Genomic DNA, 25,790 nt, shown 5'->3' with positions numbered 1-25,790 from the left:
ATGACAGAGCAGACTGGAAGGGCTGAATGACCTGCTCCAGTTCCTGTGTAGTTTCTCCCAGGATTCTCCCACTCTCTAACTCTGCTCCAGTGCAGGTTTCTGATGAAGTCTCTTCTCCCCAGGTCTCCCATCACTTTCCATTCATCAGCTGGTGTCTGAGTCCAAGTTTACCAGGAACAGGAGGAGGTCATTTATCCCCTCAAGCCTGTTCTCTCATTCACTGAGGTCATGGCTGATCTGTGACCTAACTCCATTTACCCAGATATTGTTTTAATCCTGACTTCCTCAGTCTGTTACAATGAGATTTAAAAAATAACTTTTGTTTACATCAGACCTTCAATGTAGGAGAGTGTCCCAAGGTGAATCTCAGAAACATCAATTGATAAATCAGACAACTGGCACTGAGGGGATGTTAGGAGGCTGACTGAAGACTTGGTGCAGTGTAAAGGGTTAATGTTAAATTTGTAAATATTCTACCCAGTGATGTAAGATCAGATGATAAGAGTTTGCTGAGAGATGGTTGTCTGCTGAGCCTTGTGCTGTACATACTTAGAAGAAGGTGCAATAAAAAGTTATATTAACCAATAGCCTTGCCTCCAGCAGTCCCTGTCAATCCTGACCAATTTCTGTATCCACTTGATCTAAACCTGTCATAATAGTGCTCACCTCTATCAGATCTTCCCTTAGCCTCCTTCATTCCAGGGAGAATAACTCCAACTTCTCGAACCTGACCTTGGAGTTAAAATCCTTCATTGCTGGAACCATTCTGGTAACCTCCGCACCTTCTCAAGGACCATCCCATCCTTCCTAAAGCGTGCTGTCTGGATATAAACACAATATTTCCATTGTGGTTTAAACAGTGCTTTATAAAGCTTCAGCATAACTTAACTGGCTTTTAATACAATGGCTCTATTGGAAACCAATGTATTATGGACCTTTTTAATGTGCAGTCAGTTTGTAACTTTATTTATTTTATATTAATCAGTGTAGACGGGTTGTGGTGTAACGCTGTGTGTGGAGTCTCTCGTGGTGGTAACATGGAATATCGAGGGTGATAGAAGAACCCAGACCGAGGATATCTGAAGAACTGCATTGTGGGTTCAATGTGCAAAGCATGCTGGTCAATGTCGTCAAGTCGCAGCCTTGCTGGAATTAGCAATGTCTGCAAAATGAATTAAATTGTGCAGGAAACTGGCCTCACACTGTGAGAAAGATGTGTTTGTTTGAGCTAATGAACTTGTCTGTAGCAGCTTGGGGAATGATAACAGTGTCAGAGATAACACAATGGAGTCAGGCTGGCTCTATTCCTTCAAGTATAACCGTGTAATAGGCCCCGGACATAAGAACAAGGGAGAAGGCAATGCTGTCATTGAAAACCAATTCAATGGGCTAAAAACAGGCATTACCTTATTTTTTATTCGTTTACAGAGGTCAAAACCCACAGTCTGCCCTGAATAATAAAAGGTGGGCCTCACTGGCTAGGTCAGCATTTATTGCCCATTTCTAAATGGCCTTGAGAAGGTGGTGTTGAGCTGCCTTCTAGAACCACAGCAATCCCTGTGGTGTAGGGACACCCACACTTGTTTGGGAGGAAGCTCCAGGATTTTGACCTAGTGACAGCGAAGGAACAGCGATATATTTTGAAGTCAAGATGGTGAGTGTTACGATCCCAGTTGATGTTATAATTGGACAGGATGATTCCAGGATGGAACACTGGCTCAAAAGACCGCAACTTTTACTTTTTGTAGAAAACATAAAGGAACAGAGTCACAGGACTGCCAATTAGCTTTTAACAAAATATTTATTAAACACGAAGAGTTTGACGTTAACAAAATACTCCTTGACTCACACTTACCTTCACAAATGTATACAGATTTCAAGGATAACATAGATTTAAAATTCCTTATGCTATAATGTTCTCAGTAAACACACGGTTCCTTTAAACCCACAGGTTGGCTGTGATCAGACAACCCCCTCTCTGAAACCAAGTGGCAGATGCAACTCAATCGATCCTCTGTGGATTTCTCCTCAAATTTCCCCCCAGATGATTGTCACGAGTGTTTCCAAACTCCACTCTCAGAAAGACACGTGTTAATATCTCCTTCCAAACCAAGTTTCTCTCCATTGCTTTCAACAAAGATCCACTTCCAGGTCTTCCAATTATCCTTTCAAACAAGGCTTTCTCTCCACTCTTTTAGCAAGAAGCTGCCTCCAGGTTTTTAACTCTCAGAATTCCTTTGCCTTGAATTGCAACATCCTTCCAAAATTCTGCATAAACTCAGATCATCAGTCCGTAACAGAATACAATTGCTTCAAAATCTGGATTTAAGGACCTCAAACCTTCCCACTGTTCAGATATGCGGCTTGTCTGTCGCCAACCTCATCAGTTCTTTTCTTCCCAGGTCTGAGTTTAACTTCCATGAATAGTATCCTGTTCCAAAGACACTGCTGTTCTTTTTCTCTTCAATATTCCTGGAGCTTCTTTTCCATTCCCGGGTTTCTCAAACTAACTGTCCTTTGGTTCCTCTGGAGCTTGCTTTCGCACACATTACTCCATTGTATGGCTTTCCTGCTTCTAGTAGAGCTGGGAGCTGCTCACCCTCTCGTTTTCTCACCCAAACTCCTATAGAACAAAGAACAAAGAAAATTACAGCACAGGAACAGGCCCTTCAGCCCTCCAAACCTGCACCGGCCATGCTGCCTGACTGAACTAAAACCCCCTCCCCTTCCGGGGACCATATCCCTCTATTCCCATCCTCTTCATGCATTTGTCAAGACGCCCCTTAAAAGTCACTGCCAAAGACTATAAATTCAACTAATACTACAATCAAAAAACCTTCTCACCCTAAAGGTGTCCCTGGTTGCTGTGCAACAATGCATGATTTCTCCAACTTCATGTTTATTTTTCACGCCATAAACTCTCTCAGCACAACAGGAATACAGTTTCAATTGAAACCCATCCCCTACACATGCAAACACCTTTGTTCAACATGAATCCAACCAAAGTTCTACTCTTCCTACACAGAAACACTAAATCAAACTTACTTAAATCTATACTCTATTTTTAATATTTAACAACACAAACATTGATCACTTAAAACTATCTCTGTTTTCCTGACATGAGTGACTTAGAGAGGAACTTCCAGGTGGTGACACTCTCATGGATCTGCTGCTCTTGTCCTTCTAGATGGTAATGGTCCTGCGTCTGTAAGATGCTGCCTAAGGAGTCTTGGTGAACATAGAACATAGAACAGTACAGCACAGAACAGGCCCTTCGGCCCACGATGTTGTGCCGAGCTTTATCTGAAACCAAGATCAAGCTATCCCACTCCCTATCATCCTGGTGTGCTCCATGTGCCTATCCAATAACCGCTTAAATGTTTCTAAAGTGTCTGACTCCACTATCACTGCAGGCAGTCCATTCCACACCCCAACCACTCTCTGCGTAAAGAACCTACCTCTGATATCCGTCCTGTATCTCCCACCACGAACCCTATAGTTATGCCCCCTTGTAATAGCTCCATCCACCCGAGGAAATAGTCTTTGAACGTTCACTCTATCTATCCCCTTCATCATTTTATACACCTCTATTAAGTCTCCCCTCAGCCTCCTCCGCTCCAGAGAGAACAGCCCTAGCTCCCTCAACCTTTCCTCATATGACCTACCCTCCAAACCAGGCAGCATCCTGGTAAATCTCCTCTGCACTCTTTCCAGCGCTTCCACATCCTTCTTATAGTGAGGTGACCAGAACTGCACACAATATTCCAAATGTGGTCTCACCAAGGTCCTGTACAGTTGCAGCATAACCCCACGGCTCTTAAACTCCAACCCCCTCTTAATAAAAGCTAATACACTATAGGCCTTCTTCACAGCTCTATCCACTTGACTGGCAACCTTTAGAGATCTGTGGATATGGACCCCAAGATCTCTCTGTTCCTCCACAGTCTTCAGAACCCTACCTTTGACCCTGTAATCCACATTTAAATTTGTCCTACCAAAATGAATCACCTCACATTTATCAGGGTTAAACTCCGTTTGCCATTTTTCAGCCCAGCTTTGCATCCTATCTATGTCTCTTTGCAGCCTACAACAGCCCTCCACCTCATCCACTACTCCACCAATCTTGGTGTCATCAGCAAATTTACTGATCCACCCTTCAGCCCCCTCCTCTAAGTCATTAATAAAAATCACAAAGAGCAGAGGACCAAGCACTGATCCCTGCGGCACACCGCTAGCAACCTGCCTCCAATCTGAAAATTTTCCATCGACCACCACCCTCTGTCTTCGGTCAGACAGCCAGTTACCTATCCAATCGGCCAACTTTCCCTCTATCCCACACCTCCTCACTTTCATCATAAGCCGACCATGGGGGACCTTATCAAACGCCTTACTAAAATCCATGTATATGACATCAACTGCCCTACCTTCATCAACACACTTAGTTACCTCCTCAAAAAATTCTATCAAATTTGTGAGGCACGACTTGCCCTTCACGAATCCGTGCTGACTATCTCGGATTAATCCGCATCTTTCTAAATGGTCGTAAATCCCATCCCTAAGGACCCTTTCCATCAATTTACCAACCACCGAAGTAAGACTAACCGGTCTATAATTACCAGGGTCATTTCTATTCCCTTTCTTAAACAGAGGAACAACATTCGCCATTCTCCAGTCCTCTGGCACCATCCCCGTGGACAGCGAGGACCCAAAGATCAACGCCAAAGGCTCTGCAATCTCATCCCTTGCCTCCCACAGAATCCTAGGATACATTTCATCAGGCCCAGGGGACTTATCGACCTTCAGTTTATTCAAAACTGCCAGGACATCCTCCCTCCGAACATCTGTTTCCTCCAGCCTATTAGCCTGTAACACCTTCTCTTCCTCAAAAACATGGCCCCTCTCCTTGGTGAACACTGAAGAAAAGTATTCATTCATCACCTCGCCTATCTCTACTGACTCCATACACAAGTTCCCACTACTGTCCTTGACCGGCCCTAACCTCACCCTGGTCATTCTTTTATTCCTCACATAAGAGTAAAAAGCCTTGGGGTTTTCCTTGATCCGACCCGCCAAGGACTTCTCATGTCCCCTCCTAGCTCTCCTAAGCCCCTTTTTCAGCTCATTCCTTGCTAACTTGTAACCCTCAATCGAGCCATCTGAACCTTGTTTCCTCATCCCTACATAAGCTTCCCTCTTCCTTTTCACAAGACATTCCACCTCTTTTGTGAACCATGATTCCCTCACTCGGCCATTTCCTCCCTGCCTGACAGGAACATACCTATCAAGGACATCCAGTATTTGTTCCTTGAAAAAGTTCCACTTTTCATTAGTTCCTTTCTCTGACAGTTTCTGTTCCCAACTTATGCCCCCTAATTCTTGCCTAATCGCATCATAATTACCCCTCCCCCAATTGTAAACCTTGCCCTGCCGTACGGCCCTATCCCTCTCCATTGCAATAACAAAAGACACCGAATTGTGGTCACTATCTCCAAATTGCTCTCCCACAACCAAATCTAACACTTGGCCCGGTTCATTTCCCAGTACCAAATCCAATGTGGCCTCACCTCTAGTCGGCCCATCCACATATTGTGTCAGGAAACCCTCCCGCACACACTGTACAAAAACTGCCCCATCCAAACTATTTGACCTACAAAGGTTCCAATCAATATTTGGAAAGTTAAAGTCCCCCATGACAACTACCCTGTGACCCCCACACATATCCATAATCTGCTTAGCAATTTCTTCCTCCACATCTCTATTACTATTTGGGGGCCTATAGTAAACTCCTAGCAACGTGACCGCTCCTTTCCTATTTCTAACTTCAGCCCATATTACCTCAGTGTGCAGATCCCCCACGAAGTGCCTTTCCGCAGCCGTTAAACTATCCTTGATTAACAATGCCACTCCTCCACCTCTTTTACCAGCTTCCCTACACTTAGTGAAACATCTATACCCCGGAACGTCCAACAACCATTCCTGTCCTTGTTCTACCCACGTCTCCGTAATGGCCACAACATCGTAGTCCCAAGTACCAATCCACGCCCCAAGTTCATCGACCTTGTTCTGGATGCTCCTTGCATTGAAGTAGACACACTTCAACCCACCTTCCTGTCTACCAGTACCCACCCTTGACCCTGATACCTTCCCCAATACCTCACCACCCTCACTGACTTCTGGACTACAACTCCCTTTCCCACTCCCCTGACAAATTAGTTTAAACCCCCCTGAAGAGCCGTAACAAATTTCCCTCCGAGGATATTGGTGCCCCTCTGGTTCAGGTGCACCCCGTCCTGTTTGTACAGGTCCCACCTTCCCCAGAACGTGTTCCAATTATCCACGTATCTGAAACCCTCCCTCCTACACCATCCCTGCAACCACATATTTAACTGCACTCTCTCCCTGTTCCTCAACTCGCTATCACGTGGTACCGGCAACGTACCAGAGATGACCCCATGTTTCGTCTTGGCTCTCAGCTTCCAGCCCAGCTCCAGAAATTCCTGCTTTAAATCCCCGTCCCTTCTCTTACCTATGTCATTGGTACCAATGTGCACCACGACTTGTGACTGTTTCCCCTCCCCCTTCAGAATCTGGAAAACACGGTCTGAGACATCACGGACCTTGGCATCCGGTAGGCAACATACCATCCGTGAGTCTCTTTTGCTGCCACAGAACCTCCTATCTATCCCTCTAACTAACGAGTCCCCAATAACTATCGCCCTCCCGCTCTCCCCCTTTCCCTCCCGAGCCACAGAGACGGACACAGTGCTGGAGATCCTCTCACTGCGGCTCCCCACTGGTATGTCATCCCCCTCAACCGTATCCAAAGCGGAATACTTGTTGCTAAGGGGAACGACCACCGGGGATCCCTGCACAGACTGCTTCCTCCCAGCCCCTCTCACCGTCACCCATCTGTTTTCAATCCTCGGAGTAACTGTATTCCTAAAGCTTGTGTCTATGGTGAGTTCCTGCAGTGCATTTTGTAGATGGTACACACTGTTGCTATTGTCCGTCGGTGGTAGAGGGAGTGAATGTTTGTGGTTAGTGTGTTGATCAAGTGGGGCTGCTTTGTCCTGGATGGTTTTGAGCTTCTTGAGTGTTGTTGGGAGCTGCACTCATTCAGGCAAGTGGAGAGTATTCCATCTCATTCCTGACTTGTGTCATGTAGATGGTGGACGGGCTTTGGCTGGGGGAGTCAGAAAGTGAGTTACTCTCCTCAGGGCTGCCAGTCTCTGACCTGCTCTGGTAGCCACAGTATCTATGGGTTTCTGGTCAATGGTAACCCCCCAGGATGTTGATAATGGAAGGGGGATTCAGTGATGGTAATGCCCTTGAATGTCAAGGGGTGATGGTTAGATCTTCTCCTGTTGGAGATGGTCATTGCCTCGGACTTATGTGGCATGAATGTTACTTGCCACTTGTCAGCCCAAGCCTGGATATTGTTGTATTTGGACATGGACTGCTTCAGTATCTGAGGAATCACAAATGGTGCTGAACATTGTGTATTCATTGGCGGACATCCCCACTTCTGATATTATGACAGAGGGAAGGTTATTGATGAAGCAGCTGAAGATGGTTGGGCCTCGGACACGACCCTGAGAGATCCCTGCATTGATGTCCTGGAGCTGAGATGACTGACCCTCCACAACCACAACCATCTTCCTCATTGCCAGTATAAGTCCAACCAGCAGAGAGTTTACCCCTTGATATCCATTGATTCCAGTTTTGCTAGGGGTCCATGATATGGGTGGTGCAGTGGTTAGACCAGTTGGCTCACAGCCCCAGGGACCGGGTTCGATTCCGGCCTTGGGTGGCTGTGTCGAGTTGGCACATTCATCAGCTTTTTTTTTTGCGAATCATTTCAGTGGAAGTGTGCTCTCCCAAACTCAAAGAGCATCAGTCCACTGAAAATAAAGTTGTGAGACCGGCCAGTCCAGCAGAAAGAAACCCTCCAACATTCCACTTCACCAACTGTCAGAATGAACATAGTTCAGTCCTGGATGTGATTAACAGCAGCAATAACAGCAGAATCCAACCCCTGTCATCACTTGTGAACTTACTGGTGTCTCAGCAGGTGGGATGACCGAGTGAATCCCTTTGTGAATCCTTGTGAACTCGCTGGTGTGTCTGCAGGTGGGATGACTGAATGAATCCCTTTCCACACTCAGAGCAGATAAACGGCCTCTCTCCAGTGTGAACTTGCTGGTGACTCTGCAGATAAGATGAAAGAGCGAATCCTTTCCCACACTCAGAGCAGGTGAATGGTCTCTCCCTGGTGTGAACACGTCGGTGTGCCTGCAGGTTAGCTGAACGAGTGAATCCCTTCCCACACTCAGAGCAGGTGAACGGCCTCTCCCCGGTGTGAACTTGCTGGTGATTCTGCAGGTCGGATAACTGAATGAATCCCCTGCCACACTCGGAACAGGGAAATGGCCTCTCCCTGGTGTGAACCTCCTGATGTGACACTAGGTGGGATGATTGAATAAAACGCCTCCCACACTCGGAGCAGACGAATGGCCTCTCCCTGCTGTGAACTCCCTGGTGTGACATTAGGTGTGACGATTGGATAAAACGTTTCCCACATTCGGGGCAGCTGAATGGCCTCTCCCTTGTGTGGGTTCCTTTGTGTGTCACTAGGTGTGATAACTGAATAAAACGCTTCCCACACTCGGAGCAGGGGAACGGCCTCTCCCTCCTGTGGACTCCCTGGTGAGTCACTAGGTGTGATAATTGAATAAAACACTTCCCGCACTCAGAGCAGTTGAAAGGCCTCTCCTTAGTGTGGGCTCGCTGGTGTATCTGCAGGTGAGATGACTGAGTGAAACCCTTTCCACAGTCGGAGCAGGTGAATGGTCGCTCTCCGGTGTGGATTTGTTGGTGATTCAAAAGTTCAGATGAATGATTGAATTGCTTCCCACACTCAGAGCAGTTGAACGGTTTTTCCCCAGTGTGAATTTGCTGGTGTGTCAGCAGGTGGGATAACTGAGTGAATCCCTTCCCACACTCAGAGCAGGTGTACAGCCTCTCCCTACTGTGAACTGCTTGGTGATTCCACAGGTCGGCTGCCTGGAGAAAACCCTTCCCACACTCAGAGCAGATGAAGGGCCTCTCCCCAGTGTGGCTGCATTGATGAATCTTCAGGGCAGATGGGGAGCAGTCTCCTTCCCCACGCTTGATGCAGGGGAACAGTCTGTCCCCAGTGTGAATATGTTGATGAGTTTGCAGTGCAGACGGGATATGGAATTCCTTACCACAATCCTCATCTTTCCCCGGTTTCTCCATGGTGTGGATGTCCTTGTGTCTTTCCAGGTTTAACAATCAGTTAAATCCTCATCCACACATAGAGCATGTGCACTGTCTGTCCCCGCTGTAAATGATGTGATATTTTTGCAGTCTGTGTCACTGGTCTTTTGACAGTCAGTGTACTGGACACTCTCACTCAGCTCTGTGTTCCTTGGTGCCTTTCCAGTCACACTGATGTGACAGAAAAAACAGATAAATATTTCTTCTTCTAGATTCAAGGTCTGATGATATTCAGGTTCTGATCATTTGAGTGACTCTATTAAGCATTAACATGTTTTGAGATTGCTGGCAGCAAATCTTCCCCTTATAACTTCCTGTAAAATGAGTTTACAAAAGTCATCACTGTCAGTATCAAACAGAAATTCAGAATAGACAATTCTAGTTTCTGTGGAACATTTCTTCCTTTCTCGTTCCTCTGGATCTGTACATCTCCATCCCACACCCTATCCCTGTATCCTCACTCTGCTGTCTGTATAATACACCCTTCCAATTCTCCTGAAGGTGTTGATTCATGCTGATCAACAAATCCATGCTCACTGCTTCTTCTCCAGCACTGAGATATCTTCATGCAGGCTGCGAGTCTAAATACCTAAATATACTTAGCGAAGTAAAATGTATGTAACATCGGGGACCAGTTTAATAAATAGAAGTACAGCAAGGCTATGAGATAGAACATTATTTCGACAGTGAACATTCTTGAATATCAATTTTTTGGCTATGAGGGCGGTGCATTTTGATACATTCAATATTTCAAAATGAAATTAGATGGGCAGTCAAAATAGACTGGCAGGGGAACAGGGATACAGACGGGATGAGGAACATATCAGCCATGATTGAATGGCGGAGTGGACTCGATGGGCCAAATAGCCTAATTATGCTCCTATATCTTATGAACTTAAGGGGGAATGGGACTGACTGGATTGCTCTACAGAGAGTTAGCATGGACTTGAGTTGCTGAATGGACTCCTTGTGTGATATAATAACCCGATTACTGAAAATAAACTATTTAGTTACAGTATTAACAATACTGATGATCAGTGGCAAATGCTCACGGGGACAATTAATTCCTCCCAACTAAAATACATTCCCATGAGGAATACAGACTGTAAGAGGGGGAGAAATATCCATGGCTAAGCAAGGAAGCTAAAGATAGCATGAAAAGAAAAGCTAATGCATATCATATTGCAAAGGCCTGTGGCAGACGGGAGGATTGGGAAACTTGTAATGATCAACAATGGGTTACTGAAAAGTAACAAAAACATCAAAGGTAAATTATGAAAGAAAACACGCACAACATTTAAAGAAGTACTGCAAAAGCATCTTAAATACCTAAAAGTGAAGAGTGGAGTGAATGTGATAATTGGACCCTTGGAGGATTCGACTAGGGAATTAATCGTGGGGGAAATAGAAATGGTGGAAACTCTCAATCATTAGCTTGCCTCAGTTATCACGCTGGGCAAATCGAGCACCATCACAATAGCAACAGGAAATGCAGAGGTAATAGAAAGGAAGGAACTGAGAAAAATCATGATCAATAGTGAAAAAGTGTTAAGCAAACAGTTGGGATTGAAGACAGTCAAGTCCCCAGGGCCGAATCGCCTCCAGCTTATGGTCTTAAAGAAAGTGATAGTCAGCACATTGGTTATAATCTTCCAAAATTTCCTGGATGTGGGAACGGTTCCAGTGGGTTGGAAAAAAGATAATTTCATGCCCATATTCAAAGCGGGAAGGAGACAGAAGGTATAAAACCAGACACCAGCTAGTTTGACACCTGTCGTTCTAAAGTTATTAGAATCCATTTTTAAGATTGTAGTAACGGGGCAATTAGAATGCCAAAATGCAATCCATTAGGGTCAGCATGGTTTTACGAAGGGCAAATCGTTTTGATTAATTTGCTAGAGTTCTTCGAAGATGTAACAAGCAAAGTGGACACTGGGGATCCTGTAGATATGGTATATCTATATTTTCAGAGGGCATTTGTTAAGGTACCATACCTTGAAATGCAAGATAGTGTGTGTGAGTATATATGTGAAATAAGAAGAGAGTCCAACAGAGGGAGATTGCTGGAAGTGAGAGACTCTGTGTGTTTCTGTGTCTGTGTGCTTGTGTTTGGGTATGACTGCCTTCTTGCGAGTCTTGCCTTTTCGCTGCAATTAATCTTTTACACCGTGCCGCTATTTAATGATCACAGCCGTGTTTCTGCAACGCCCTTCTGAAAAGATTTCAGAAGTAACTACTGTGTTCCAAAGCAAAGCAGGAGATTGCTGATGGAGAAATTCTTATTTCTTCCAGCAGGTGGCAGGAAAGCCAACAAAATGTTCACCCCCCCCCCCCCCCCCCCCCCTCTCTTGGTGTCTCTGTTTCACTGTCCTCTATCACGCTCTTATCTGTCAATGTGCTCGGTCTCACTTCCATTACAGTGGACATAGTGACAACCCAGTCTCACACGCTGTTCCTAATTCAAGCTTCTCAATTGGTTCATTCAGTAACTTTTTCGATGACCGTCGCATTCTCCATTGACTCCACTCTTATTATCAAGATTTTGGTAACACATCATTTACAAACAAGCTGGCTTTATAGTTCCTATTTCAGTGGAAGTCGAAAAACTGCACTTCCTCTTCAGGCCTGTTCCTCACTATGAAGAAGCGAGTCAAGATATATTGCACTATTCTAAGCATTGCAAATACAACTTGCAGATGGATCACCCACGAGGGTTAAGCAGCAATCATCTCAGTTGCGTAACACTTCAGATTCTCCTTGATTACCTCTCAAGAAAGTATTTTATTCTTCCACACTGAATGTTGTTTTTTGGAGAAAAAGTAGAGCAATATACGCAGTGGTTGATTTAATTAATTATTAGGGGCGGCATTTTGGCACATTGTTTAGCACTGCTGCCTCACAGCGCCAGGGACCCGGATTTGATTACCGGCTTGGGTCACTGTGCAGAGTCTGCATGTTTCTCTCATGTCTGCGTGAGTTTGCTCTGGGTGCTCTGGTTTCCTCCTGCAGTCCGAAAGATGTACTGATTAGGTACACTGGCCGTGCTAATCTCTCCCTCAGTGTAACCGAACAGGCGCTGGAGTGTGGCGACTGGCAGATTTTCACAGTAACTTTATTGCAATGTTAATGTAAGCCTACTTGTGACACTGATAAATCAAGTTAATTTAGTGATTCTCATTGATTTCGTTTCAATAAATTATTTTATACTCTTATATTTAATGTTGACCTTTCGAGACAAGTACACAGCAATATTACTAGTGACTGAGTTTACTTAATGATTGGAATTTTACAAATAGTTATTTAAAAACTTCAGTAGTGAGAAAAGGCAAACCTATCATAGATATGAACAGTTCACCAAACACTCCTTCGACACTGCCTTCCGAACCCAAAACATCCAGCACTTGGAAATAAATTTGATGCATATGGACACGAAAAGCATCGCCTGCAGTATTCCCTCCAATCCACACACATCCATGAAGCTAAAATCACCTTTCTGCGACTGTCGCTGGGTCAAAACCATGGGGGACATCACTTTCCCCCTAAAAGTACTGTTGAGTGTACCTTGTGCACCTGGACACACAGCACTCCAGGAAGGCAGCTCCTCACTCTCTTCTCAAGGGGGGCAATTAAGCAGGGGCAGTAAATACTGGCTCAGTCTCGCGACTCATATCCCAGGACAGAACAAATCACAGAGCCATTAGTGTGGGATTTAGGCGAAGCATGTTTTAATTCCTTAAGTGAATGGTGAGAACGTGGAACTGTAGAACATGGACTATGTGACATGAACAGTGTTTATATATCACAGGGAGGCTTTCAGGTGGAGAGAAAGAGTAATAGGCATCAAATCTGATAGTTTGAGAAGAAGTGGAGTTGGGGTGAATAAACGCCAGCAAAAGCCCATGGGCCGAATGGCCTGTTTCTGCGTTAACAAATTTGAAATGCTGCCATCGAATTAAAAACATGGTCGGGTATCAACTCAAATTCCATCCCACACCTCATTTGGTTTTGGATACATGTTGTAGATATTGATCTAGCCAGACCTTAATCCTTCAAGTCTCTGGCCAGGCGGCACACCAAGGAGCACCACCCTCCTGCTCAGCTTCGTGCAATGGTACTGATGCACTCACAGGGCATAACCGCGACTGCTGGCTACCTCCAAGGGCAGCACGATGCCTACAGTGGAAGCTGGGGCCACCCTCCATTGGGCCGACCCTATCCTCCCCCTCCCTCGCACCTCCCCAGCTTCAAATCGATAGAGTGGCTGGAACCTCCACTTAATTCTAATTTTCTCTATCCTTCAGGTAGCCTGGCTGCATCCGCAGTCATCCACCAGCCAGAGGCAGAGGTGAGGGTCCAGCAGGGAGCCACCATGACCATCGCCTGCTCCTCCACAGAGGTGGAGAGGGCTTGTTTGGTCTGGTGCCGGGAACCTCTCCACCCAGCCATGGGGGTGGGAGTCCCGAGTATATTCTCATCCGCTGCACTGACGGTTTCAGCGACAGCGCCACATTTTCCAGGCGTCGCTTTTCCTCCTCCCTGAGCAAAACTTACAGAATCATCAGTCTGACAGTTGCACCGGTGACAGCTGAGGACTCCAGGAAATACTTCTACATAAGAACATAAGAAATAGGAGCAGGAGTAGGCCATCTAGCCCCTCGAGCCTGCCCCGCCATTCAATAAGATCATGGCTGATCTGAAGTGAATCAGTTCCACTTACCCGCCTGCTCCCATAACCCTTAATTCCCCTACTTTTGCGTCTTAAACACACACACTGGCGCATCCCGGGCAACAGTCTCTACTTAAACTGCACGTTCCTCTCCCAGGCAATGGAAACTCTCGGCATGATTGGAAGGGATTATAAGAGATCGGATTTATAATCACCTAGAAAGGAATAATTTGATTAGGGATAATCAGCACGGTTTTGTGAAGGGTAGGTCGTGCCTCACAAACCTTATTGAGTTCTTTGAGAAGGTGATCAAAGAGGTGGATGAGGGTAAAGCGGTTGGTGTGGTGTATATGGATTTCAGCAAAGCGTTTGATAAGGTTCCCTAGGTAAGCTTTTGCAGAAAATACGGACACATGGGATTGAGGGTGATACAGTGGTTTGGATCAGGAATTGGCTAGCTGTAAGAAGACAGAGGGTGGTGGTTGATGGGAAATATTCATCCTGGAGTTCAGTTACTAGTGGTGTACCGCAAGGATGTGTTTTGGGGCCACTGCTGTTTGTCATTTTTATTAATGACCTGGATGAGGGCGTAGAAGGATGGATTAGTAAATTTGTGGATGACATTAAAGTCGGTGGAGTTGTAGACAGTGCGACGGGAAGTGGCAGGTTACCGAGGGACATAGATAAGCTGCAGAGCTGGGCTGAGAGGTGGCAAATGGAGTTTAATGCGGAAAAGTGTGAGGTGATTCACTTTGGAAGGAGTAACAGGAATACAGAGTACTGGGCTAATGGTAAGATACTTGGTAGTGTGGATGAAAAGAGGGATCTGGGTGTCCATGTGCATAGATCCCTGAAAGTTGGCACCCAGGTTGATAGGGTTGTTAAGAAGGCGTACGGTGTGTTAGTTTTTAATGGTAGAGGGATTGAGTTTCAGAGCCAGGAGGTCATGCTGCAACTGTACAAAACTCTGGTGCGGCCGCACTTGGAGTATTGCGTACAGTTCTGGTCGCCACATTATAGGAAAGATGTGGAAGTGTTGGAAAGGGTGCAGAGGAGATTTATCAGGATGTTGCCTGGTATGGTGGGAAAATCGTATGAGGAAAGGCTGAGGTACTTGAGGTTGTTTTCGTTAGAGAGAAGAAGTTTTAGAGGTGACTTAATAGAGGCATACAAGATGATCAGAGGATGAGAGAGGGTGGATAGTGAGAGCCTTTTTCCTCCGATGGTGATCGCTAGCACGAGGGGGCATAGCTTTAAATTGAGGGGTGAGAGATATAGGACAGATGTTAGAGGTAGGTTCTTTACTCAGAGAGTAGTAAGGGCGTGGAATGCCCTGCCTGCAGCAGTAGTGGACTCGTCAACAGTAAGAGCATCCAAATGGTTATTGGATAAACATATGGATGATATTGGAATAGTGTCGATTAGATGGGCTTTAGATTAGTTTCACTGGTCGGCGCAACATCGAGGGCCGAAGGGCCTGTACTGCACTGTAATGTTCTATGTGCTATGTCGTCGCATTGTCCAATGTCGGTGTTGTAGAATTCCAGCATGAACACAGGGATGGACAGGCAGACAGATGTGAAGTAGATTCTTAGACACATTCAGTAACACACAAAACAGATATATGGTCACTAGACAGCTAGATAGATAGATTTCTAGACACAGGAACTGATGAATAAACAGGAAACAAATATATGATCACTCGACAGTTAAATGGGTAGCTTCATAAACAGAGTTTGACTAACACACAAATAAGATATATGGACATTAGAAAGTTAGATAGACTGATAGCCACATCAACTATTGGACTAGCATGCAGAATGGATACATGGTCAATGGACAGAAATTAACTTACAGATGATGAACAGACAGATCAGTAGGAAGGCATAGTGTGATCAGCTCTGACAGACTTTTAGACATTAAGAGAGACTATGAAGAATGTAATTACACTAGATAAAGTGCAGAGGAGGTTCACCAGGATGTTGCCTAGTCTAAAGCGTTCCAGCTATGAAGAGAACCGGGTAAGGCTGGGGTTGCTTTCCTTGAAGCAGATAAGGAGAGGGGTGACCTGATTGAGGTGTACAGAATTATGAGGGATATAGATATTGTGAATAGGAAGGGACATTTCCCCTTAAGTAGAGAAGTTAATAACAAGGTGACATGAATTGAAGATACGGGGCAGCAGATTTAGAGGGGATTTGGGATCAAAACACTTCCACCCAGTGGGTGGTGGCAATCTGGAACGGGCCGCGTGAAAGGGTGGTACAGCCGGCAACCCCTCACATTGCATTCAGATGAGCACTTGAAACGCCGTAGCATGCAAGGCTATGGACCAAGTGCTGGGAAATGGGACTAGAATAGGTACGTGTTTGATTATCCTCAAACACAATTATTGCCTGCAGTCTGGAATGTCCCCTTTCAGTATCCAGTGGATCGCGGCAGGCGGCAGTGTCGGCCAAGGATTTGAGTCGCCTCCACTTTCCTAATGACAATGCCCATGGATTGAAAACAGGAATTTGTGTGTGTGTGTGTGTATGTGCGTGCGTGTGTGTGTGTTTGTGTGCATGTGTGCGTTTGTGTGCGTGTGTGTGCGTGTGTTTGTGTGCATGTGTGTGTGAGTGTTTGTGTGTGATGTGTGTGTGTTTGTGTGCGTGTGTGTGTTTGTGTGCGTGAGTGTTTGTGTGTGCGTGAGTGTTTGTGTGTGTGTGAGTGTTTGTGTGTGTGCATGTGTGTTTGTGTGTGTTTGTGTGTCTGTGTGTGTTTGTGTGTGTCTGTTTGTGTATGTTTCTGTGTGTGTCGCAGTCAGTTCTGTCAATTACTTGTTACTATTATCATGATAATTGATGTCACTACCCGCGACAACCGCACAGTTGAATATGAAGGGGCTTTCAGCCCTTTTTTCAATGTGGACGGTAAACAGGGGATTTAACAGACTTGGATAGGATTGGAATTACTCAATGCTGTGACAGTTTGAAGCAGACAGTCACTGTGTGTTCACCAGAAAGTGGAGCGTGTGCATTTCCAAAAGAACAAAGAACAATACAGCACAGGAACAGGCCCTTCGGCCCTCCAAGCCCGCGCCGCTCCCCGGTCCAGGATTGAATCCTGAATCCAGGATCCCCGCCCAATTTTCCAGCCTATCTACATCCTAATATCCTATCCACCGAGCTGTCCCTCACAGCTACGATGCTTTGTTCATCACAACCTATTAACTCACCCCCACCCCCCCAGTCCAGACCATGTGATCTCCAGGGAGAGGCGAAAACCCAGAGTGAAAACCCCAGGGCCAATATGGGGAAAAGAAAATCTGGGAAATTCCTCTCCGACCCCCTGTGGCGATCGAAACGAGTCCAGGAGATCACACTGGCCCTGATCAGAAAATGCTTCCCAACCCTATTCATTTCCACTTCTGTTTTACGAACACCATCTGAATTCCCTGCCCCCGAGACAGGTTCCCAACTATCCGCAGTCTCGCTCTGTACTGGCACCAGCAAGATGATCATAGAATGAAGCCTTGAAACGAGAAACAAAGAACAATTAGCCCGCGCCGCTCCCTGGTCCAAACTAGACCACTCTTTTGTATCCCTCCATTCCCACTCCGTTCATATAGCTGTCTCGATAAGTCTTAAACGTTCCCAGTGTGTCCGCCTCCACCACCTTGCCCGGCAACACATTCCAGGCCCCCACGACCCTCTGTGTAAAATATGTCCTTCTGATATCTGTGTTAAACCTCCCCCCCTTCACCTTGAACCTATGACCCCTCGTGAACGTCACCACCGACCCGGGGAAAAGCTTCCCACCGTTCACCCTATCTTTGCCATTCATAATTTTATACACCTCTATTAAGTCTCCCCTCATCCTCCGTCTTTCCAAGGAGAACAACCCCAGTTTCCCCAATCTCTCCTCATAACCAAGCTCCTCCATACCAGGCAACATCCTGGTAAACCTCCTCTGTACTCTCTCCAAAGCCTCCACGTCCTTCTGGTAGTGTGGCGACCAGAACTGGACGCAGTATTCCAAATGCGGCCGAACCAACGTTCTATACATCTGCAACATCAGACCCCAACTTTTATAGTCTATGCCCCGTCCTATAAAGGCAAGCATGCCATATGCCTTCTTCACCACCTTCTCCACCTGTGACGTCACCTTCAAAGATCTGTGGACTTGCACACCCAGGTCCCTTTATGGTTCTTCCATTTATCGTGTAGCTCCTCCCTACATTATTCCCACCAAAATGCATCACTTCGCATTTATCAGGACATGGGGACAACATATCTATCTGTGTCACTAAGAGAAAATGCGAAGCTGGAGTGTCGGTATCAGAACAAGCCGTATTCTCTGGGATCACTTCCCATAATTTCTGCATATTTGTTGTTTCAGATTGATCTCGGAATCTGGGAATTTCTGCGTGTTTTCCCCGAGTATATCTCATAGGCCCCAAACGCTGGCAATCGTTTGGAAATGTGTACTCGATTACATGTCTTTGCGGTAAACATCCCAGTCTCTCATGGTTAATACGCCACTGTTCTCCCCGAGTTTTATCATCTAGCCGGTGGCGTCCCTGCCTTTGAAGTAATTAATTGGACAATCGGGAGAGAGTTTTACTCTGCTTCCCAACATTGCAGCGATCTTTGCAGTGTTAGGTGGGACAGTGTAAAGGAAGATTTATTCTTCCATATACTGCGCTGTATCGGCCTCTGATGAAGCAGAGCCTTTGCTGTTGAGAATTGCTTGACACTCGAAGGTGACCGACCAGTTCATGTGTCAAATCACCGAGGTTCTCCTCGCTGTTCAATCGTTCTGTCTCTGGAGTTTATCATCAAAAAGGCAGACGTGAAGTGTCCTTACACAGATGATTCACTGGGTGGCGCAGTGACTCGTTCACTGAACAGCCTTGAGTTCAGCCACGTCCCAGACAGGACTGGGGAAAAATACCTTTCTGGGAAAAGGGGGTAACCGTGTAATCGGAAAATGGAGCTGTGTCGATGGGCTTTGGCGAAAGGAGTTAAGAAAAGTCAGAATTGGTTGATTTTTCATTCAAGATTTATTTTAAATTTTCAGAGAACGTTGAATAGAAGAGTTTATTTTTAAAGTTGACAAAAGTGCACATAAAGATTTAGCTTCATATTTCGAATAGAACACATCTGCTCCGAGCTGTCCAATATATGTACAGCTGTTACAGACACAAGAATGATTAAAGGGAGCTAAACATATCTGGAAATGAACAATTGTGAATAAGAAACGAGAAAAATGTGTACATGAAATTTAAACTACAGGGAAACTATCAACTATAGTTTGCATTACAACAAAAAGAAATCCCTCGTACATTTCATATTGAAAACTGAAATACCGAACACGCTTGTCTTAGTTACAGGTGCAGAATGATAAGCTGAGATAATATACTGTTTGAGTCACCGAGGGAAATCTACAGCGTCCAAAATTCAACCCGTCACTTGATCTGTAAAAGAGAGGTACAACAATGAAGCAGATGTTTATGATGCGGGACATTAATGTTAGAGTTTTTAATCTCTGAAACATTTAGAGATTTTTCCAATCCCTTCTACCAGTTTGAAATGTGGGTGAATTGAATCATCTCACGTTCACCAGAAAATGCTGTAGAAAATGCTCAGGAAGAACAGGACGATGAATGTGGAAGCGGTTGTCCAGATGTTGCTGTTGTCATCCTCATTGCCTTCAATCCAGATGTGGTCTGTGGAATCCATGGGGGTCACAGCCGAGGAAAGATAATTAGATTGTTTTATTTATCCAGCATATCTAAATGTTACTTTGCATATTCTCCTTTCTCCTTCCTAAGCTATTAATTCATTCTCTCATTGAATTTTCATATATATCTACTATTGAGTTCGTGACACTCAGTAACCGATCTCTGCAACTATTTTCATACATGTTCTTTCTTACATTCGTCGTACAGACTGTATGGGAAAATATGGCAATCTTTCTTCAGTATCAGTTCATTTTCGAACAATTTCATGCTACCTATTATTGGAGAATATCATGATGTGTTTCGAGGGAGGTTTCTGTTCTGTTTATTTGTAAACTGTGAATGTTTCTATTTAATAGGGACTTCGGAATCAGAGGAACAAAGATCAAAGAAAATTACAGCACAGGAACAGGCCCTTCGGCCCTCCAAGCCTGCACCAACCATGCTGCCCGACTGAACTTAAACCCCCGACCCTTCCGGGATTCCCATCCTATTCATAAAAAAGTTTTTTAGGCTCGGCCAGGATACGAACCCAAGTTCTATCGCATCTAAATGCAATTGTCCCAAGCGAGAATCATACCCCAGACCAACGAGCCACAAACATGGTAAGCTGTATGTCTGCTGTCTGTGTGACAATTGACGGCGAGGTTTGACTAATATTTGGTGTTAGCAATCTATTTCTCGGCTTGATTTTAAAATCCAGATTTGATTATAGAGGAATACAGAACTGATTAGTAGCAGAAGGGACGATTTAATTGACGCATTGACTATGTGATGGACCTGTCGGCCTAATTGATTCTGCAGTTTGTTTTCTCAGCCTCTCCTGGAAACAGTTGGCTGACAGTTGATCCGAGGTTAACATGGTTTCCTGTCAGCGCATGTTTGAGCGGCTGACAGCGCCGCTGCTCATTGTGGCTGCATCTGCCAGAGGTTCTATACAGTAGAGAGGAGCTCTCACTTGCCTTGCTGAGACAGTTTTTGTACAGGAGTCAGACTGCTTTCCATCACTGTGATGCTGAAAGCGCAGTAATACGCGGCTGCGTCAGACAACTGCAGATCCGAGATAGTCAAACTGATGGATTTCTTCGAGGTCTGGAGATCAGTCGAGAAACGGATTTTAGCAAAATCTGCTTTATCTTCATAACCCCCCGAATACTTCCTCAGAATGTACTCGGGCTGGGAGTCTGGATGCTGTCGGTACCAGTATAAATAATAGTAGGTTTCTGCAGTATCATAGTTGCAGTTTAATGTCACCGCGTCTCCTTCTGTCTTAACATCTGAGGACAGCGACTGAGTGACAGAATCTCCATGGGTCAGACCTGGAAAATATGTTCAAATAGATAAAGAATAGAGTCACGTGCACTCAACAGTAAGATTCAACCCAAGTTTTGGAAATGAGAAAACATACGTGATGTCCAGAAATACCTGTTAGAAATGCCCCCCACACAATCCAGATGCCGAGTACCCGCATTGTCTCTGTCCGCTCTGTAAAGGAGGAATCGGATATTTGAAGACACCCATTCTAATCCCCACCCTTATTAATCTGATGACGTGTCTCAGAATGCTCACGCGTCAATTCCGTGTCTCACCAGTGCCACCGTGAGATTGGTAGTTGATAAGATGACAGTCAGTGAATGGAAGCTCTCCAACTTGTCCTCCATTCGGTGTCCCTGTTGGGCGATTTGTTCCGCTTTGGAAACGGGATATCAAGAAAAATACCTTCATTTTGTTATTGGAACGGAAGGGCAAGGAGTGTTGATGGATTTGGTGGATTTCCAATCAATGTTCTGTGCACATTCTCTTAGCTTTAGCATCCGAGCATTCGTGCCTGTGACTCCAGTGAGAGTCCAGAGAACGGTGGAGGCTGAGGGCCACAGAAAAATTTTAAAGCTGAGTAAAACAAACATTTTAACTAAAATTTATGTCACGGTTCATGAGGATCAATGCAGTAAAGTGGATTTAAAAGGAAGATCAGATGAACTGTAATCTGACTGAAGGGTCGAGCGGATTCGCAGGCAGCCTAAGTTTTATGTTCCAATGTTCAGATATCGGTGGATGGGCTTTGCAATCGTCGTTGTTTTACTAAAGGAACAGGGAAATCGATCAGTGAACTCTAGTTGCCTGTTTATTGTTCCTGAGCTAATGTAAAACGCGTACTGTGGATGCTGTACTGAAACCTGACCATGCCTGAAATCAGTAGGGTTAGGATATCAAATTGTCATGGTGCAGCTAATTATGACACTGCCTTTTCAAAGGTCAACTCAGGGACAACAAGATGCACTTTGTAGTTGTGGCCCCATTTTCATATAATATCGTGGGAAGAGTCAACTTCAAGAACTTCCGCTTTTTCTTCTTAATCATTATCAACATGGGGTCACTGGACAAGCAGTTCAGGGACCCAGAATTATGCTTTGGGAAAAGTAGTTCAATCCCATCATATCAACTGGTTACACTTAAATTCGATTTTGGATAAAAGCAGTCAAAATTCTACCCCAGCAGCTGGTTCAATGTAAATGTGATTAATTGATATTGAAAGCTACTCGCATTGATGGTTGCGAACGCAGTCACTGCAAATCCACTTGGTTCACTAATGCACTTTGTGGAAGGAAATCTGCCTTCCTAGCCTGGCCTGGTCTGTGTGTGACTACAGATCAACAACCATATAACTAACTCTCAAATTGCCCAGGCCGTTTCGAGGACAATTAGTGATCGACAAAGTCTTGGTCTTGTGACTGACGCCCAATTAATAATTTTTAAAAGAAGAGTAGTCATCATTTGACGAATAGCAATACCTAAATTACAACAGTCAGGATAACAGCATGTTCTTTACTTTTCATTGGGAAGGAAACGCGAATTGAAAAAGTGAAAAATATTGACTGCTGTGCCTCTGCTTCCTTCTCCCGAATCAGCAACGCTGCAGTTCAGGAAATATTCTCCTGGAGTGGAATTGCAGACTCACGCCCGCACAACGCCCATAGCTCCGCCCGCATTTCTGATACAACCAGTACCAAACAAGTAAATCGACAGAAGTTCTCTTCATAGAATCACTACCGTGCTGACGGAGGCCATTCGGCCCATTAAGCCTGCACCGACAACAGTCACACCAAGACCCTATCCCCGTATAAGCCCACGTATTTACTCACCTTATCCCCCTAACACTAAGGGATAATTTAGCATGACTAATCCAACTAACTTGCACATTTTTGGACTGTGGGAGGAAACGTACGCAGACACGGGAAGAACGTGAAAACTTCACACAGTTGCCCAAGGACGGAATTGAAACTGGGCCCCCTTTGCAATGAGGCAGGAGTGCTAACCACTGTGCCACCGTGCCGGCCATTTAGTAATGGAGGGCACGTGAGGTGGACCAGAGAGAGAGGGAGCAGAAAAATGGGACTGCGAATGTTACTGCCAATAGCAACGGTATGCGAATGGTACTATAGGTTTTGTCGCCATCATTTAAAGTCGGGAGAAACATGTGACGACAACGCCCTCTGACGGTGACTCAGGGTACGTGACACTGTCCGCAAGTGCAAGGTTGTCGATGGACCGTCGTTGGCGGTCTTTTATTGAGAGACGTGTTTTCAAGTAATTCAACTACATAAATAGACGCTAGGGAAATATGAGTAATTTGAAAGAACAATGCATTCTGGGTCGTTTCTGAATCTCTTCCTTTCTGTCCTTCTCGCATCATTTGGTTGTGTATTTCGCACCCGTAATGTCTCACTTTCTTTCAATTCTCCTTCCATACTTTTTTAATTTGTTGTCCTCTGCCCGTACTCATACACAGAAAATGAATTCCAGAATTTTGACGCAAGGGAGCGGCGATATGGTTCAAAATGAGGATGGTGTGCGGCTTGAAGGGGTGCCCACAAAATATGGTGTTCTAAGAACATAAGAAATAGGAGCAGGAGTAGGCCATCTAGCCCCTCGAGCCTGCCCCGCCATTCAATAAGATCATGGCTGATGTGAAGTGGATCAGTTCCACTTACCCGCCTGAGCCCTATAACCCCTAATTCCCTTACCGATCAGGAATCCATCTATCCGTGATTTAAACATATTCAGCGAGGTAGCCTCCACCACTTCAGTGGGCAGAGAATTCCAGAGATTCACCACCCTCTGAGAGAAGAAGTTCCTCCTCAACTCTGTACTAAACTGACCCCCCCTTTATTTTGAGGCTGTGCCCTCTAGTTCTAGTTTCCTTTCTAAGTTCTCATGCAGTTGTTCCTCTTATCCTTCTAGATGGAAGAGAGTCCGGGTTCGCAAGGTGCTGTTGAAACAGACTTGACGGATTAATATATTCAGTTTCAAGTGCATACATTAACTTCTGATGGAAGATTGTTGTTTTGTTGGTTAACAAATACGGAATTGCGACTGCCATTATTTTTAATAAGATTTTTTTATTGATGAAAACCGTTGTGCAAACATTGTTATCCAGACTGCCCAGTGACATTGGAATACACTAGAACAAAGAACAAAGAAACTTACAGCACAGGAACAGGCCCTTCGCCCTCCAAGCCTGCACCGACCATGCTGCCCGACTTAACTAAAACCCCCTACCCTTCTGGAGACCATATCCCTCTATGCCCGTCTCATTCATGTACTTGTCAAGACGCCCCTTAAAAGTCACTATCGTATCCGCTTCCACTACCACCCCTGGCAACGAGCTCCAGGCACCCACCACTCTCTGTGTAACAAATCTGCCTCGTACATCTCTTTTAAACCTTGCCCCTCACACCATAAACCTATGCCCCCGAGTAATTGACTCTTCCACCCTGGGAAAAAGCTTCTGACTATCCACTCTGTCCATGCCTCTCATAATCTTGTAGACTTCTATCCAGGTCTCTCCTCAACCTCCGTCGCTCCACATCCTTCTGGTAGTGTGGCGACCAGAATTGAACACTATATTCCAAGTGCGGCCTAACTAAGCTTCTATAAAGCTGCAGCATGATTTGCCAATTTTTAGTGTCCACTTTCTGAGCCTCTTGTGACATCCACCTCCTCCTCTTCCAGTTACCATGCCCTAAGAGGGAATTGGTGAACATGGACGTCCATTAGATCATTCTGTGATTGTTCATTTCAAAGTACTCCAGCGGTTTGCCATTGACTTCTGCAGTTTTGTTGACCAGGAATCTGCTCCGTCCCTATCACCAGTCTTCAGCAATACTGAAAGGATTTACAGGCTGATAATCAACATGTTCAACCACGTTAAGAACGTGACCATAAAGTTTGGAAGTTTGTGTTCTGTGGAACAAAGGAACCTTGGCGGCTTTGGCCACAGATCTCTGAAATCGGAAGGGCATGTTAGTAGGATGATGAAAAAGGCATAAGGTCTTTATCAATCGACGTAAGACGCCTCACAACACCAGGTTAAAGTCCAACATATTTATTTGGTAGCACAAGCCACAAGCTTTCGGAGCACTGCCTCTTCATCAGGTGAGTGGGTGTTGTGTTCACAAACAGGGCATATATAGACACAAACTCAATTTACAAAATGCTGAGAGGATGTTTCCCCTCGTGGAAGCGTCTGGGGACAGGGGACATCGTCTCAGAGTAAGCGAGCGCTAATTGAAAACTGAGAAGAGGAGCAATATCTTTTTTCAGAGAGTTGTGAGTGTTTGGAGCTCACGTCTACAGCGAGCTGCGCGGGTAGAGTCATTGTGTATATGTAAGACAGATGTAGATAGATTTTTGATCAGTAAGCGAATCGAAGGTTACGGGGAAAGGGCAGTAAAGTGTACGTGAGGAATGTTGGGACAGCCATGATTCCATTGAATGACAGGGCAGGCTCAAGAGGTCGAGAGGCCTAACCCTGGCCTTTGTCATTTGGTCTTATGGTTAAAGCCTGGTTATTTTAAGCTCAAAACACTGGGCTGCCAATTCTGTCAGAAAACATTCAATCGAAAGGAAAATAAACATTGATTTAACTAAAGAGTGTAATCGGTACATTGTGAAACGCATTAATTTTCTATAAACTGTCTAAACCAACAGCACGGTCTAATCATATAGACACTATGCACCGGCTCTGATAAATGGGATACAGAGAGTAGAGATTGAGAATGTTTTGCTCATTAAATCAGATAGACAGGAAAAGATCATGAA

The 25,790-nt window shown here is 45.1% G+C and overlaps 1 protein-coding gene across 1 annotated transcript in view; it reads right to left on the bottom strand.

Moving 5' to 3' along the window:
* The window catches only part of LOC144483806 (uncharacterized), a 162,745-nt gene extending 137,398 nt beyond the window's left edge, over positions 1 to 25,347 (bottom strand). The window contains 6 exon segments of the mRNA XM_078202344.1: positions 8,113 to 8,448; positions 8,533 to 9,063; positions 13,852 to 13,907; positions 20,651 to 21,007; positions 23,973 to 24,150; positions 25,318 to 25,347. Of these exon segments, the coding sequence (XP_078058470.1) occupies positions 8,113 to 8,448; positions 8,533 to 9,063; positions 13,852 to 13,907; positions 20,651 to 21,007; positions 23,973 to 24,150; positions 25,318 to 25,347 (1,488 nt within the window).
* Between the last annotated feature and the right edge of the window lie 443 nt (positions 25,348 to 25,790).

Source organism: Mustelus asterias, unplaced genomic scaffold (assembly GCF_964213995.1).
Source record: "Mustelus asterias unplaced genomic scaffold, sMusAst1.hap1.1 HAP1_SCAFFOLD_79, whole genome shotgun sequence".
In the NCBI taxonomy this organism is placed as follows: Eukaryota; Metazoa; Chordata; class Chondrichthyes; order Carcharhiniformes; family Triakidae; genus Mustelus; species Mustelus asterias.
The sequence above is the reverse complement of the archived record's forward strand: the minus strand, read 5'-3'. Positions and strand labels throughout refer to the sequence as shown.